Source organism: Podarcis pityusensis, assembly GCF_964106645.2.
Source record: "Podarcis pityusensis genome assembly, chromosome: 17".
In the NCBI taxonomy this organism is placed as follows: Eukaryota; Metazoa; Chordata; class Lepidosauria; order Squamata; family Lacertidae; genus Podarcis; species Podarcis pityusensis.
This window is the reverse complement of record NC_138042.1, coordinates 6,161,041-6,172,060: the sequence shown is the minus strand read 5'-3', so window position 1 is coordinate 6,172,060 and position 11,020 is coordinate 6,161,041. Positions and strand designations below refer to the sequence as shown.

General features: G+C 46.0%; 2 protein-coding genes across 2 annotated transcripts; both read right to left on the bottom strand.

The window, feature by feature from the left end:
* Positions 1-1,325: 1,325 nt before the first annotated feature.
* LOC308466380 (olfactory receptor 1E5-like) lies at positions 1,326-4,596 on the bottom strand (the record flags this gene model as incomplete). Its single annotated transcript, XM_080987070.1, has 2 exons — positions 4,532-4,596; positions 1,326-2,265 (listed from the first exon to the last, which is right to left on the bottom strand). Exon 2 carries the CDS (start codon positions 2,259-2,261, stop codon positions 1,326-1,328), a length of 936 nt encoding a protein of 311 aa, XP_080843196.1. The 5' UTR covers positions 2,262-2,265; positions 4,532-4,596.
* Positions 4,597-7,255: 2,659 nt separating this feature from the next.
* On the bottom strand, positions 7,256-11,020 carry LOC308467058 (olfactory receptor 1L4-like). Its single transcript, XM_080988437.1, has 2 exons — positions 10,964-11,020; positions 7,256-8,391 (listed from the first exon to the last, which is right to left on the bottom strand). The coding sequence occupies exons 1-2, from the start codon at positions 10,982-10,984 to the stop codon at positions 7,453-7,455; spliced, it is 960 nt and encodes a 319-aa protein (XP_080844563.1). The 5' UTR covers positions 10,985-11,020; the 3' UTR covers positions 7,256-7,452.

The following is an 11,020-nucleotide window of genomic DNA, read 5'->3' as shown; positions in this document are numbered from 1 at the left end:
AAAATGGACAGCATCTGTGTGATGTGATCACGTACCGATTACCCTGGAGACAGCCTCTTCTCAAAAAGAGAGCGTATCACATGGATCTAGGCACCAGCTGTGGTTCTTTGATGCACTCTGACCAAAGCCATCCAAATCCCATGGCAAGACAATAACCCATCAATGTGAGGTAGCTGAAACGCCTCAAGAGCCATTACAATATGGGACATAGCTTTCTGGTCCTTCTTAACTGCGGCATTAACTCTCTCAATCTTAGCAGCATTTGCCCCAGCAGCTGCCACTGGCGGCTCATTTTGGGTGCACTCCCAGAGTTGCTTGCCCAACAGCCAATATTTGATCCGCTTCGACCAGTCCTCCCAATTGCGGTCATTCAATTGCTCAAAAGGGACATTGAAAGTCTCATGCGATTGAGATGGCTTTTACTGCACCATCTTCCTGGGGCTATAAGCTTACTCATGCTTTCTGCCGGCCGGTTGCTTCAAAGATGCTTGCTGCAGCAAGCTCCGCTTTCACCAGTGAGATCACGACTGCCTCTGCCCCTTTCCCAGCAGCAGGCAGGATCTCAGAGCTGGACTCCGCTTTGTCTCATCCTCACACTCAGCACAAACGTGGCCTGGGTCATTCCATAACCTGTTGGACAGCTGACTGGGTCCGGTACGTTTCCACTGCTCCAGAATTCCCAGCCAGTAGCAGAGCGACGGCGCGTAATTGATGTGTAAGTGAAAAGAGAGTCCATACGCTGTTTCTTTCTCATCTAAACAGCTTTATTTACACAGACAGATAAAATAACAAATACCGTCCGAGACAACAAACATTGCGTGTGTCTCTCTTTCTTCTCCGTTGAGAAGTGAAAGTAACTCACAGACAAAGAACTGAGCTCCCGGATGTAGGAAGCTCCTCCCCAGATGCAGGACACATAGAGGTTAACCCTATAAGCACCAAACCTCGCACAAAGACCGTTTGGTTGCCTATACTATTCCTGAATCATATATCTACTCTTGGAAGATTTAATTATCTATTTGAAGTCTGGTTACTACTTACAGGGGAGTGATAGTTAATATAAGGGAAATATAAGATTATGATGCTGATCTTTACTGTAAGTATTAGGGTTAAGATATTTGCTTATGGTAGTTCAGCTAATCTTAGCACATGCAGGCCCCAAATACCTGAAAGACAGATTGCAATCCGTTTCCCCATTACAGATACCCAACATTTGGGCCCAAGTTTAAAACAGAACCGAAAGCGCACACACCATCTGTGTGCTCTGCTATCCAAGTGATGTTGGCTCCCACTCCTGCTACTATAAGGTGTGACAGCAAAAGACACTAATGAAAATGGTGCCTAATGATCCTCTTCATGGCTGCTTTCATTTCACTATTCCTGAGACTGTAGATGAAGGGATTCAGCATAGGGGTCACCATGGTATACATGACAGCGGCTACAGTGTCCTTGTGATCTGAGTTGTTGGAATGTGGCTTGAAATAAACCCAGCTCACAGTGCCATAAAACAAGACCACCACAGCAATGTGGGACCCACACGTGGAGAAAGCCTTTTTCTTTCCAGAGTTGGATGGAATCTTCAGGATGGTGTAGAAAATGCCCATATAGGAGATGACAATCAGCACAAACGGCCCCAGGATCTCCACCACCGCTTCAGTCCGAAGCAGCATTTCTATGACACTGCTGTCTGAGCAAGAGATCTCCAACACAGGGTAAAGATCACAGAAGAAATGTGGGATCTCTCTAGAGTCACAGAAAGAAATGTGGGACATCAAAATGGTATAAAGCAGAGAGTGGGCAATAGGGATAACCCAGGACACTGCTGCGAGGAGGAGGCAACGCTTACGGCTCATCAGGGCAGAATAACGCAGGGGGAAGCAGATGGCCACATAACGGTCGTAGGCCATGGAAGCCAACAGGAAGCTGTCTGAGTTGCCAAAAGACATATAAAAGTACATCTGGACCAGGCAGGCATGATAGGAGATGGTCTTTTTCTGAGACAACAAGTTTTCTAGCACTTTGGGTATGGTGGTGGAGGTGAAGCCCAAGTCAGCTAAGGCAAGGTGGCTGAGGAAGAAATACATAGGAGCCTGGAGGAGCCGTAAATCAGAACGGATCAAGAAGATGATTGTTGCGTTCCCCAGAAAGGCCAGCAGGTACATGGAGAGGAATAGCAGGAAGAGGAGCCCTTGGAACTCTGGCTGGATTGGGAAGCCACGGAGGAATAATTCAGAGAAGTCTGTTGCATTCCCAGGACTCATTAGGCTAAAGAAGAAGAAGAAATGGTTAGGTTAGTAAATTCTCCACCCTCACCTTGCTAGCTGCTCAAACTGAACTATGCAGAAATCCCTCTTTCCTCTCCTCATATCATATTCTCCATGCCTGTTTTTGAGATACTGCCAGACATTGACATAGCAAGGGACTTTAAGACTCTGGATTGGAAGCTGAGAGGTAGTTCTTTTTCATCCCTGCTTCCTGTTGAAGGTTGTGGCCCAGGAAGAGAGGGGAAGATACTGGGGGTAAACCAGTGGCTGCTCAGGTGTTGTTGTCAGGAATGATTTGGCTTCTTGGACCATGGTTTCTGCTTCCTTGAGGATGGACTTCTGGCAAGAGATAGGTTATACCTCACAGTGGTCGGCAAAAATGTGCTTGCTCATCAGGAGAGCTTTAAACTAAATCCTAAGGAGGAGGGAGACAATATTACAGACAAAAGGAAAACACCTGTTAGTGGGGTTAATAGCTTTGTTGATGCACGGGATACTGAGGTGGTGCTACAGAAACCTGCTATAAAGGGCAGGAAACTACAAGAAGGAAGCAGCTGGACGGAACATATTGTGGTTTCAGTTGTCTCTATACAAATGCACAGAGTATAGGAAACAATGAAGACGAATCTGAACTCTTAATAAAGGGTAGCAGACATTACTGAAAGCTAATAGACATTATTGAAAGCTGGTGGGATAAGACACATGATTGGAATGTAGAAATTGAGGGGTACCGCGTATTCAAATGGAATAGACCAAACAGAAAGAGTGGAGGGGAGGAGTATTATATGATGTCTACACTTGTGAAGAGATCCATGACCTGGAGCATGGAAGGCAAGTTGAGACTATATGGGAGGAAATTGTAGGAGAGAGGAACAACAGTGACCTTACTGTGGGTGTGTGTTATAGACCTCCAAGCCAGAGACTTGGATGATGCAGTCAGCAGTATGCTTAAGGAGAGATATCTGTACAAAACATCCAGCCCCTGGCATTTATTTCTTGTTGCTATGCAAGTTTTAGCAAGCTATCTCCATCGTCAGAAGATGCCAAGAGGCCACATCCACACCAAGCATTTAAAGCACATCTGAAAACATAGTAAGTCTCCCCCCACCCCAAGAATTCAGAGAACCGTAGTTTGTTAAGGGTGCTGGGAATGGCTTCTCTGTGAGTGGTAAAATACAGTTCCCAGAATTCTTTGGGGATAAAGGTAAAGGTAAAGGTACCCCTGCCCGTACGGGCCAGTCGTGTCCGACTCTAGGGTTGCGTGCTCATCTCGCTCTAGAGGCCGTGAGCTGGCGCCGTCCGAGGTAACTTCCAGGTCACGTGGCCAGCGTGACGAAGCTGCAGCTGGCGAGCCAGCACCAGCGCAGCACACGGAAACGCCGTTTACCTTCCCGCTATAAAGCAGTCCCTATTTATCTACTTGCACTTAAGAGTGCTTTCGAACTGCTAGGTGGGCAGGAGCTGGGACCGAACGACAGGAGCTCACCCTGCCGGGGGGATTCGAAGGGCCGACCATACGATCGGCAAGTCCTAGGCACTGAGGTTTTACCCACAGCGCCACCCGTATCTTTGGGGATAGTCATGTGCTTTAATTGTATTGGGTGAATTCAGCAGATACTGATTAGTAACCATTAAATAATCCTCAATAGGTTTCTTGGATGTTAGAAGCTTTTAAGTGGGTAACACATTGTTTCACCAGAGGTACCAGGCATGCTTACCAGGGTTTGTGTTTACTTTTGGAACAATGAGGCCAAGTGATCTCTTTATGATACAGGGTTTATTTACATATGTATGCAACCTGTGTCTAGATGGAGAGAGATCATGGCATTCACATCCCAAGAGGGTCCTGTTTCTTCCATTGCTGCAGCCTCAGATTCCAAGAGACTCCAAATATCATGTCTGACCTCTGCTGCAGCTTGAAACAGACTGCCTGCTTCATGCTTTGCCCCCCACTCTCCAGCTTCAATTCTTTCCTGTTTGCTTCCTCATTGCCCACTGCAGTTCTGCTCCACCCTCCTGAAACTCTGTCCTTTTGTCTCTGCTAATCATCTCTTACCTCAGCGAGGGCTTTCCCCATTTTCTGTCCAGCCCAGACAGAAAATGGCCTTCTTAATGGGTGTTTCCTGGACATGGAAAAACCGCTTTAAACTCAAGCCCCCATTAGGCCCGGGAATTTAGGAGTATCCTTAAATTCTAACCCTTCACTGAATCCAGACATTTAGGGGAGTCTTGCTCCCACGCAAAAACATAACAATATTCACACTTACTTAAGTAAAGGCACTTCCTGTTTGCACTCTTGCTCCTGTCAATGTGAAGAACAAAGGAAGTGGACTTGCTCTGCATAGGACGAAACTGGCCTCCTTCATCTGCTGAGGAGATTAGCTCTGTGTTTTCTGATGCAAGGGAAGCTTTTGTTCATCTCTGCTTAAGGTTGGTGATCTCCAGGGTCCAAGGAAGACTCAACCAGGTTCCCCCTCCAGAATTAATAGAATGCAATAGCATAAACTCTGGAGAATGATCATTCAGAGACCCAACCCATCATTCAGCTTAACAAATTAGCTTGTCCTCATTAATAAGTGTTCGAAAAGTTTTTCCCTTTGAGTATGGATGTTGGAGGATTCTGGTTTGCTCCACATCTGGGAACAAGTATGAAATATACTTGGAGTCGAGTGTGAATTTCATGCGCTTTATTCAGCTCATAGTAGCAATGAATGAAACTTTCCCCAAAATATCGAGCTATATATACAGTGGTACCTCGGGATGCGAACGGGATCTGTTCCAGAGCCCTGTTCGCATCCTGAATAGAGCATAAGACGCAATGGCGCGTCTGCTTGTGCGTGGGTCGCATTTTGCCGCTTCCGCGCATTTGTGTGACGTCATTTTGAGCGTCTGCGATGCGCGAGCTGTGAAACCCGGAATAACACACTCCGTTACTTCCGGGTTGCCGCAGAGTACAACCCGAAAGCACTCAACCTGAAGCACATTCAACACGAGGTATGACTGTACGTTATTTACACAATGGGCCCCGCGTGATTGGCTAATTCTGGGCTGCTCATGTAGGCCAATCAGGTTGCTGATTCACTTCATCCAGGGGCCCGATTGGCTGATCCTGCAGGCCAATCAGGTCACTGATTCACTTCCACCTGGAGTTGGATTGGGTGGCTCCTGCGGCCAATCAAACTGCTGCATTCTGGATCCTATTTTTCTAGGACTCAGCTCAGTACATAACAAAGCATAATCTCTGGGGGCTGGGGGCGGTCTTTGCAAAGATCAGAACAGATGTGAGGGATAATCTACAAATCGATACCCAAAGGAGCATGACAGCACAACAGTATGCAATGGTCTAAGGGCTGCGTCCTTTTTAAACATTTTACATTTGCAAGATTTTGATTTGGAACAGGAGATGGGATAGACTGGGATGGACTGGGCCCCAGAAAGGAGATTCTCCATGTACCAGAGAGGAAGCAACTGGCATCCTGGAATTGTGTTTGAAGCAGCTACAGAAATTGTCAGCAGGGGTTCAGCTTCTGCACTACTCAGTGAGTTTCAGGGGATACAATGGAGATCTCTTCCATGTCTTGCATAAAAGAAGGAGTGGGGAAAAGAGCAGAAAAGACTGGGGGATAGATCACCCTCCCTCTTACTCAGTGGTGTGTGGTCATTGGAATAGGGGGACTAGGCTAGTTCCCTAAATGTTTCCCTTGCGCCTCCTTCCTAAAGCCTGGGAAGCTTCTGCCTGGCTTAGGAAGAGAAGTGCGATGCTCCGAAGAGTCCAAGAGCCCTCCCTCCACCTTCCCAAAGCCCACCTAGCTGTAGGCAGGAGGCAGCAGAGCTCCAGCATCCTGTTAGAAGCCTGGTGCCTCATTCCCAAAGCCCGGGAAGCTTCTGCCCAGCTTAGGGAAGGAGTAGCAATGCTCACAGGCTCAACATCAACACCCCCCCATCGCCCTGGCAAGCTGGTGCCCCTACGAAAAAATTCACCACACGCCACTGCTCTTACCCCAAGTATAATTGGAGCCACATTTTTCACCAGCTGCGGCCTCTGAACCATCTTCAAGGGCAGCCCCACATAGAGCGCATTAGAGTAGTGCAAACAGAATTGTCCATTAGAAAAATTTTGTGCCCAGCTCCATTTTTTGCAAGACTTGAAATAAATATCTCCATTCTACTCTATCAAACACTTTTTCTGCATCTATAAATAACAGTCTGTAAGGATTGCATTGTTTTCTAATTATATAATTAATATTCAGCTAATATTCAGTTAGATGCCATTTTGCTATTCATAAGAAATGCTCTTTTATCATTCTTGTCAAAAAATGTAAATCTTGCCACCAAATACCTGCCCAGTGTTTAAAATATTGGTTAAGTAATATGATAGGCTTTAAGACTAAGCTTAAACTGCATATATCCCTGGTGTGGCAATCTTTGCTTTGCTCCCCGCCCCCCATGACTGTATTGAGAGATTTTAATAGATGATTAATAAAATTATCTGGAAAATTCTCATAATACTCAGCTTTAAAGTCATCTGGGCTTCAGCCAGGAGTTTTGCTGCCCCTTTGTCTTTTAATCAACTGAGTTAATTCTGCTATTGTAATTAGGTTTTAAATAATTTTTCTTTCATCAAAAAAGATTTTAGGTAAAACGTTTTCTTTACACATAATATCCATTCTTTCATAATTGATATCAAAAAGTACTGCTTCGTCAAATCTGCATTAATTCCAGCACAAAATAAATGAAGTCCAGTTTTGCTATTAAAAAACTTGGGTTCTTTTCTCTTGTAACTGTCATATCTAGTAATTTTATTCAGTAGGATGGTGTTCCAGTTCCTTCTCAACCACTGATTGGTTAATGACTCATAACATTTTGTTGTATCATTACATGTACAATACAAATTTTCAAAAGCACACGCCTGAAAACCATCCGATGCAACATTGGTCCATGATTGTCAAAGATTGACTTCTACCGTTTTTTCTTCTTATTTCTGAAATCACATGTCATGGTCTAAATCTGAATGCACTTTTAACTTCTGAAGAACTCAGAAAAAGTCACATTCCTGCAAGTGTTCTAAAGGAAGGGATAGATGTCTCTTGGGCTTCTGAAATTAAATTTGCTTGGACTGCCGTGCTAAAACTATTGATATTTAACATCTTTTGGATTGAGTTTTAAAGACATCCGGGGATTTCAAAGCTCATCTTCCCCCTTTAATCCCTAGATACTTCCTCAGAGACTGCTGAATCTCAGAATTCCTCAGGCTGTAAATGAAGGGGTTCAGCATGGGAGTCACAACTGTGTAGGCCACAGACATCACTCGGACCTTGGAGCCAGAATAGGTGGAGGACGGGCGGACATACACAGCTATAACAGTTCCAAAGAACAAAACGACTGTGGTGAGGTGAGCGCTGCAGGTGGAAAAGGCCTTTCGCTTCCCAGCAGCTGATGGGATCTTGAGAACCTTGGAGAAAATGAGGATGTAGGACAGAAGAGTGACCATGAAAGGTCCCACCATGGTCACAGTGCCCTCAGTGAGGGTCGTCATCTGGATTGCTGAGGTGTCTGAGCAGGAGAGCTTGATCAAGGGATGGAGGTCACAGAAGAAATGGGGGATCTCCCCGGAGGCACAGAAGGAAAGGAAAGACATCATCAGGGTGTAGAGCAACGAGTGGAGAAAGCCTAGGACCCAACAGCCTGTAGCCAACAAGAGGCAGTGTTTTGCGTTCATCAGCACAGCATAGCGAAGTGGGTGGCAAATGGCCACAAAGCGATCATAAGCCATGGAGGCCAGGAGAAAACTTTCAGTGTTTCCAAATCCCAGGAAGAAAAACATCTGTGTCAGGCACCCTCGATAGGAGATGTGTTTGGTATGACTCAATAGGTTCTGCAGCATCTTAGGGACAGTGGTGGAGGAAAACCCCATATCGGCTAATGAGAGATGACAGAGGAAGAAATACATGGGGGAGCAGGAGAGCCGGACATCGCGGTAGATGAGCAGGACAATCACTGAGTTGCCCAGTAGAGTCAGCAGGTACATGAAGAGGAAGCCAGGGATGAGGAGACACTCGTATCCTGACTGGTTTAAGATAAGACCCTGCAGGATGAATCCATCGGGATACGTCAGGCTGCCCTGAGGCTGAGAAAGAGTGGGGTAAACAGAACTGACGGCATGTTCCCATTGTACACTTGACAGTAACAAGAATACAAGAGGACACTCCACAGAAGGAATGACAAAGCAAACACATTTCCTTTCCCCATGCTTCCAATGTCAGCGATGGTGAGGAGGCAGGTGAGTTCCCCTGGTGTGTTTGCATCTCCCAACTGCAAAAGCCTGGGGACAAGAAATGTAAAATCATTTGTGTTTTCCTCTCTCAATTTTTCTGGGGAACACACCTAAATCCGGAAGTAGGATTTGAGCAAGAGGTTATCACTTGGCTCTCCTAGTCCCAATTGTGAAAAAGGTATATATTTATCAAATGGCACACTTGTAGGTCACACCAAAGAGTGTGCATGGGAGATCACACTCGGTATGTGCACTATCAGGAAATGTGGTGATGGGGCCCTTCAGTGATTCTGGGGCCCAGAATCATGGATACTAGGGCCCTTCTATAGATTCTGGGGGCCAGAAAATGTCCAGCCTTGCCCACTGCTGCTGCCGGTCACTTCTGAAATTGCGTTGGGGGGAAACTGGTAGAAAACAGGTGGGGCCAGGATGGCTAATAAACAGGTATGATGGGGTTTGTAGTGTAACAGCATCTGGAGGACCACAGGCTAGCCGCCCCCCCCCCCGCTTTATAGCAAAGTGGGGTTGGGGGGGTTACTTTTTACCACAAATGGACCACACAGGTAAGGCAAGCAGAGGCTTTCCCCCCACACCCCATTTTCTCTCACCGTGCACTCCATTGCATGCAGCACTTTTTGACCCCGTCCTGCATGAATTTCTGGGATCAGGGGTCAGGCTGGGAGGGTTGGGACTTGGGAGTCTGCAGCAAAGGAATGTATGGGGGTGGGGGAGATCCTAAGGAACCCTGTTGAGGTCAAACGTCAGCCTCCTTCCTATTTTAGATGTGAATGGGGAGTGGGAATATGAGAATAGCAAGAATGGCTTCCGCCATCCGTCTCAGGTAAGCGATTCAGAGCTTTCCCATATTCCAACAGAATATTAAAATACAATAGTCTGTTAAACATTAAAAGCTTCCCTAAACAGGGCTGCCTTCAGATGTCTTCTAAAAGTCTGCTAGTTGTTTTTCTCTTTGACATCTGGTGGGAGGGCGTTCCACAGGGCGGGTAACACTACTGAGAAGGACCTCTGCCTGGTTCCCTGTAACTTGGTTTTTCACAGTGAGGGAACCGCCAGAAGGCCCTCGGCGCTGGACCTCAGTGTCCGAGCTGAACGATGGGGGTGGAGACACTCTTCAGGTATACTGGACCTGAGTAATAATATTTTACACCAGCAGTTCTATGCAGTTGTTTCTTTAGTAGCCAGCCAATTTAATGATTGCTCTGTATTGCTTTTAATGGCTTTTAAAAAGTTTTCACATTGCTGAGGACTCCCCGCAGCATAGATTATAGATTCCCTCTCATAGATTACTCTATGAGAGGAAGGTATATAAATATTTTAAGGAGACGAACAATTTTTCAGTTGAAGTTAAAGTGTTACAAAAATCAGAATTATTAATCATTTATGTTTATTAGAATGAATTAATCATGCTTGATTTGCTTTTGTACTAATTGCTTGCTTCTAAGTATATTTTTTCTAAAGCACAGGACAGTCAGAGAGGAAATGGAATACAGGCTATGTGTAAGCAGATAATATCAAGAACAGAGCTGTCAGAACCAGCTAGCAGAACAAGGGTTTGCAACATATTTGGCTGGCAGAGAGGAATTGGCAGTGCAGTGCAGGATAGATACCATGGCAAATACTCCTTTGTTTAACACTGTTTCTCTGGAATGCATTTTTTATATATAAACTGTGATTTCTTTCTGTATCATGCAGACCCTTTTTCTGACCTGAGAAGTCAGCGGTCTGTCCCTTCTTTAGGTAAAGGTAAAAGGACCCCTGATCATTAGGTCCAGTTGTGGCCGACTCTGGGGTTGCGGCGCTCATCTCGCTTTATTGGCCGAGGGAGCCAGCGTACGGCTTCCGGGTCATGTGGCCAGCATGACTAAGCCGCTTCTGGGGAACCAGAGCAGCGCATGGAAACGCCATTTACCTTCCCGCTGGAGCAGTACCTATTTATCTACTTGCACTTTGATGTGCTTTCGAACTGCTAGGTTGGCAGGAGCAGGGACCGAGCAACGGGAGCTCACCCCATCGCTGGGATTCAAACCGCCAACCTTCTGATCGGCAAGTCCTAGGCTCTGTGGTTTAACCCACAGCGCCACCCGCGTCCCTTCTTTATTCAGCTGGATAAACCTGAGTTCTGCCTCTAAGAAGTCTGACTCCCTTTCCTTGAGTGGAAAATCTGGAACACCTATCCAAGGGAAGAACAGCATAGATTTCTGCAACAAAGGATTTATAGTGTGATCCTAATCTCCCAAATATACCAGCTGGGAGAGTTTAGAGTGTGGGGTGAAATCTCCCTTGATCCTGGCCATCTTCACTTGCAGAGGAGATCTGCTGGTGGATGCAACCCCTGACATAGCTGCCTCATTAACTTTTGTTCTGCAATGAAACATTTTGGGGAGGTTAAGATAATGGGACTCACCAGGGCAGGAGACGTTGACATGGTCAAACAAGTAGTTCCATCACATCCTGATGTTGT

Bases quoted from the DNA above. Each gene is read 5' to 3' on its own strand.
- LOC308467058 (XM_080988437.1), bottom strand. From the start codon at position 10,984: ATGTCAACGTCTCCTGCCCTG. The intron at 8,392-10,963 runs GTGAGTCCCATT...ACTCTTTCTCAG, and splicing joins TGTCAACGTCTCCTGCCCTG to CCTCAGGGCAGCCTGACGTA.